At 50.8% G+C, this 5,214-nt stretch overlaps 1 protein-coding gene across 1 annotated transcript; it reads right to left on the reverse strand.

Moving 5' to 3' along the window:
* Positions 1-424: 424 nt before the first annotated feature.
* Positions 425-1,865, reverse strand: LOC124466030. The gene is given in 3 exon segments (XM_047017661.1): positions 425-690; positions 693-1,238; positions 1,241-1,865. Coding segments are annotated over 3 exon segments (1,437 nt in total).
* Positions 1,866-5,214: the final 3,349 nt, after the last annotated feature.

Raw genomic sequence — 5,214 nt, forward strand, 5'->3', positions numbered from 1 at the left:
CGACGTAGGGCCCGAAGCACCCTTGTCTCAAATTGGACACCAGCGTGTGCAAGAGGGGTAAGGTGATTGGTAAGCGTTTATCTTTGGTCTCCGGACGCTGCTTCCTCAGCCCGTTCATCAGCAGGCGGACACTTGGGTTCCCGAGCAGGCTGCATGCTGAGGGCTCCGAACAACGTACATTTAAATTGAATGCCTGACACCAGTGCTTTAATGGAGGAGGGATGCAGCTTCTGTGATTCAAAGCAATGAACTATGAAGGCACACAAAACAGACATGTTCACAGGCCTAGGGCTCACGCCGAATGCGGCGCAGAAACCAGAGAATCGAATCCATGCCCTGTCGTAGGATTTTAATGTGGATGGGGCGATACCCTTCCTCATGTATTCACCTGCCGATACAACATACATGTGAAGCGCACCCGGGCCTAATCTAGCACCGTCAGGGGGAATGGCGGACACGCCAACCCGTCCGGTAACGCGTGAGGGCGCAGCATTCGGAACTTCTGAAAATTGAAACGAGACAGAGCGTCAGCGCTTCTGTTCTCTAGGCCTGGAATGAATGTGGCTCGCAATATGAAATTACCAAGCACGCTTGTCCACGTTAGCCGTCTGACTAAGCTATTAATGAAAGGCACCGAAGACCTCCCTTTGTTGATGATGTACACTGTAGCTTCGTTGTCACAAAACACGTTATTTTCTTTCTACACCATAAATGCCCCCACAACAGACAAGCAATCACAATTGGATACAATTCGTGTGGAGCCGTGGAGTAATTCTCCGGAGCTAGAGAGACTATCTCCGCGGGCCATGCTCCGGAGAACCACTCGTTACCGTGAAACCCCCCGAACCCAACCGAGGGAGCTGCGTCGGTGTAAAAATCGAGAGCGACGGACGACTCCACGGAATCGTGATAGAAAAAACTGATACCGTTCCAATGCTCGCACAGCACGCTCCAAAAACGCAAATCCGATCGGCACCCGTCGTCCAACACCACGCAGTCTTGGAGATGAGGCACGCTTTTAGCCAAGTCCAACAGACGGGACACGAACGCGCGGCCCTGGGGTATGATGCGCATTGCAAAATTCAGATGGCCTAGCAACGAAAGCAGTTCACGTTTAGCCATCGAAGCAGCGCCCGAAGCGGCCTTCAGGACGCTTCGAACGCGCTCCAGTTTTTCCGCGGGTAACGACGCCTGCATGGAAACGCTATCTAGGTTGATACCGAGGAATTCCAAGGAAACGGGCCTACGGTTTTCTCCGCGGACAGCGGAACACCCAGGTCTCCAAACGTGTCCCTCAACACCGAGATACAGCGGGCGGGTGGAGACGACGGAAAATCCACCACCAAAAAATCGTCCAGAAGGTGCAAAACGAACGGCAGCCTGTGGACATTCACCAGGATCCAGCACAGCGCCTCCGACAGCGAGTCAAAAATACGTGGGCTGCTGCGGCAGCCGAACGCCAACCTGACAGAGAAGTACAGCTTGCTGCCCCACCTAACACCGAATAAATGCCACTGAGAGGGGTGAAGAGGCATGACCTTAAACGCGTCGGTGATGTCGGCTTTCCCTAGCCACGCGCCCCTGCCTGCGGTTTTTATCATGCTGATGGCATTATCGACGCTAGCGTAGTAAAGCGAAAACGGCTCCCGGGGAATCAAACTGTTAATGCTGGGCAAGATGCCATCGTGAGGGGCAGACAGGTCAATGATGAGGCGTTTCTTGCCAGAATACTTGCGCGTTGCGACGCCTATGGGGCTTACTCGGTACGGGGCAAAAGGGGGCGCGAGGAAAGGTCCGATCATAAACCATTTAGCCACTTCCTTCTCGAGGAGCTTTTCGACGACCGCCGGCTCTTTGATCGCCATTTGTAAATTGGCGCACTCATGACTCACGTCAGGCAGATAACAAAGACCAGCAAGAAACCCGTGCACCAAACCATCGAGTAAATATGACACAAAACAGCGATTGGGATGACTCCCCAACGCGGCAGAAAGTCTCGATACGTTGACTGGGGTTGACGGATGTTTAATCATTTCCCCTTCGGAGCAGGGCGGGCCCGACGAGGGCACACAGATCGGGGATGAGCATCCCCGCAATAGCTGCAAGCATGCAGAAACCTACAATTAGTTTACCTACACACAGTTTCGTTGTACGTGATGCACAGCGAGGTGCTTGCAGTGGAGGAGGGCCGTACCTTCCTCCGACCGGCTTGACCGCCCGAGGTGGATGCACCGCAGGCAGACCCCTCTGCTTTGATCGGCGGTGCAAATGCAGTCCTCGGGCACAGATTCACCGTGTGGGCCAACGAACCGCACACGGAACAACACATCGGCACATGCCCGGTGAACACCCTGCTGACCAGATCGAGGTCGAGCACCGACCAATCCACACGGACGTTGAACTTTGTGATGTATAATGCCGCCTTGGCAGAAAAGCATTTGTGGTACTCATAGAAGAGAGTTCCACCATAGCGCATTGCTAAATCCGAAATCAATGCCAGGTAGTTATCGAACTCCACGCGGCGCTCAGGGTAAGCCTCGCAGAGCGTGTCGCGGTATACGCCGAAAGCCACGTAGAACCCGGGCAGAGTCAGGTTTTTGGACATCCTGGGATCACACCCCTTGAGGAGCACGGACACTTCCCCGCACTCGACTACCCGCCTGTCCACCGGATCCGCAGAGCATAGCAGTATCTTAACCAGAGAGCCAATGCCGTCGCCGACCTGCCCTCCAACGCGACGACACGAGCTCCCATGTCAGCCAGAGAAACTTTGATGTCCAACAGGGCCGCCAGCACCGGGTCCGAACTAGAGGTGGACGCCACCGGGGCTGGGCTCCTCCCCCGGACTCGAGCCCTTTTCCCGGATGCCGGTTGGGAAGAGGTGCCCCGTTTCCCCTTGCCTTTCCCTGCCGGAGCACTTGGGGGAGCGGGAGGAGCGATTCCGCCGCACTCCATGAAAAAATCGAACAGTTCCTCGTGATTACATCCCCTGGGAGGAGACACACCCCGGTCGTACAGGGAGTCGAGGATACGATGGACTGGCCAATCAGTGATGGTAGATGATCTCTGGGCCAGACGCAGGCTGCGTCGAACTTGGCCATTCCCGTTGTCGCCGAGGTCCACGGAGGGTGCACCTCCGGGTGATCGATCGGAACCTCCACCGAACACCCCCAACAAACGGGTCGGCTCCGAATCAGAGGAGGCGCCCATGGCAAAACCGAAAAATAAGACAGCCAAGAGATGCGAGACCAGAAACAGCAGTGGCAGCAGCACTGATCATACAACGACCGGGGTGAGTGTGTGCATATCTGCGCGTCTTTTAAAGACGCCTTATCGGACGTGGCCCAATGGATATGCGCTGCTACATGGGTGTGGTAGTGGGTGGAGTAAGGAAGGTGGAGTAAGACGCCTTACGTCCCTGATAACGCGCGCTGCCCGATTGCCCTGCCAGAACTAGCTGCGCTTATAGGTTTAAAAGACAAACGTTGCCTAAACTGACATGCACCAACTCAGAGAACTGAGTTTCAACATCCATTTACACATTTAGTCTCTATTTTTTATTCTACTCTTAAGGCACAACCATGTTTAACTTAATGTCTGCACCTCTCTGTCACCTACTGTCTCTGGAGTGGGGGATGTCACAGGATGTCTAGGTGTTAACAACTTAAATGTAAGACTTTTTAAGACCTTTTAATACCACTTCCAAATGAAATTAAAGACCACACTTACGATGGAAATACAAATCATAAGTTGAGCAGGCCTCTGCATGACCCTCCAGACCTGTAAAAGTGAAGAAAGGATCCATGTCAGTTGTGAAAAATCAAGCTTTTTACATCTACTTAACATAAACTACAGTTTTGACTGTGAAATGCAGTGGCATTACTCTTATCTCCCAAATAAACGTACGGGTCGTTTTACCCGAAAAATACACCCGGTACATTCTTATTTTGGACGTTACGTTTATTTGGGGGGGAAAATCGAGACATAATTTTAGAAAATTCCATGATTTTTTTTCATGGGAAGATAAATTTGAACTCTTTGATGTGAAAACGTTAGCTTTCCCCCCGAGGCAAGTAGGGTGAAGTGCCTTGCCCAAAGACACAACGTCATTTTTCACAGCCAGGAATCGAACCAGCGGCCTTCTGATTAATAGCCCGATTCCCTAACCGCTCAGCCATCTGACTCCTTCACATACTGACACTCACATAACGGTTCCCATTCAGCACACCAGCATGACAGTCACACCCTATAGACAACGAGCCTTTCATCATCAATGTTGATGACCGTGTGCTAGTGAAATATGGCACTCTCGAAATGCCAGCTGTATTTGTATGGGGGCAAGGGGCTGGGCTTGCTGTTAGATACTTTGAAGGTGTAACTAGTACTGGTGCAAGTTCAGGATTGTATGCCGCACAAGACGCGGTATATGAGGTGCTGCGAGATGATGTCATTAGAAATATCACAGCACCTGCAAATGGGCTGTGCGGCAGTTGTGTCTACTATAAGTTTGTTGAGCTATACCAGTAGTCATGGTATGTTTGTTATTTGACAGATTTGTAACTCTGTATATCTCAACTACAAGTGATTAAGTTTTTTCCTAGCAATGGTATGTTTGCTCCCCATTTCTATTCCTGATAGAAAGTGACAGTAAAAGATGCGCACTTACACTGGTAGGAACACATTATGATGGCATATGGATACAATTTGCGTGCTGATTTGACAATTTTCCGGAGGGTACTTTTATTCCGGGGGGTACTTTTATTAGATTTTGAGGATTTGTCCGGGGGGTACTTTTATTCCGGGGGTACTTTTATTTGGGAGGTAAAAGTACTTGAACTTGAATCAAAATGTGTTGACCTGATGGAGACCCAGCCATGCAAAATCCCTCAAAACATGGGTTCAATTCCAGGCTCTGGCAAGAATATTTAGCTCTAAACTGGTCAATATATACACATCTGACAAAAGACCAGGGGCCTGTACTACGAATCAAGATCAACATGCTCTGGATTACTTTCAGTTACCCGGCTACGCGAAGCCTAACCATCGCAGTTACGATAAGCGGTACTACGACGGCAGTTATCAACTCTCTAACTCAACCCAGATCTTTCCAATCTAGAGACGTGCGTGTTCACATAAAGGACCGGTGTTTGTATCGTATGTCCAATCGCAAACATTGACAAAACAAGAGCCGTATATTTCATGCAGGAGGAGCAG

This window comes from Hypomesus transpacificus, unplaced genomic scaffold (assembly GCF_021917145.1).
Source record: "Hypomesus transpacificus isolate Combined female unplaced genomic scaffold, fHypTra1 scaffold_62, whole genome shotgun sequence".
Taxonomy (NCBI): Eukaryota; Metazoa; Chordata; class Actinopteri; order Osmeriformes; family Osmeridae; genus Hypomesus; species Hypomesus transpacificus.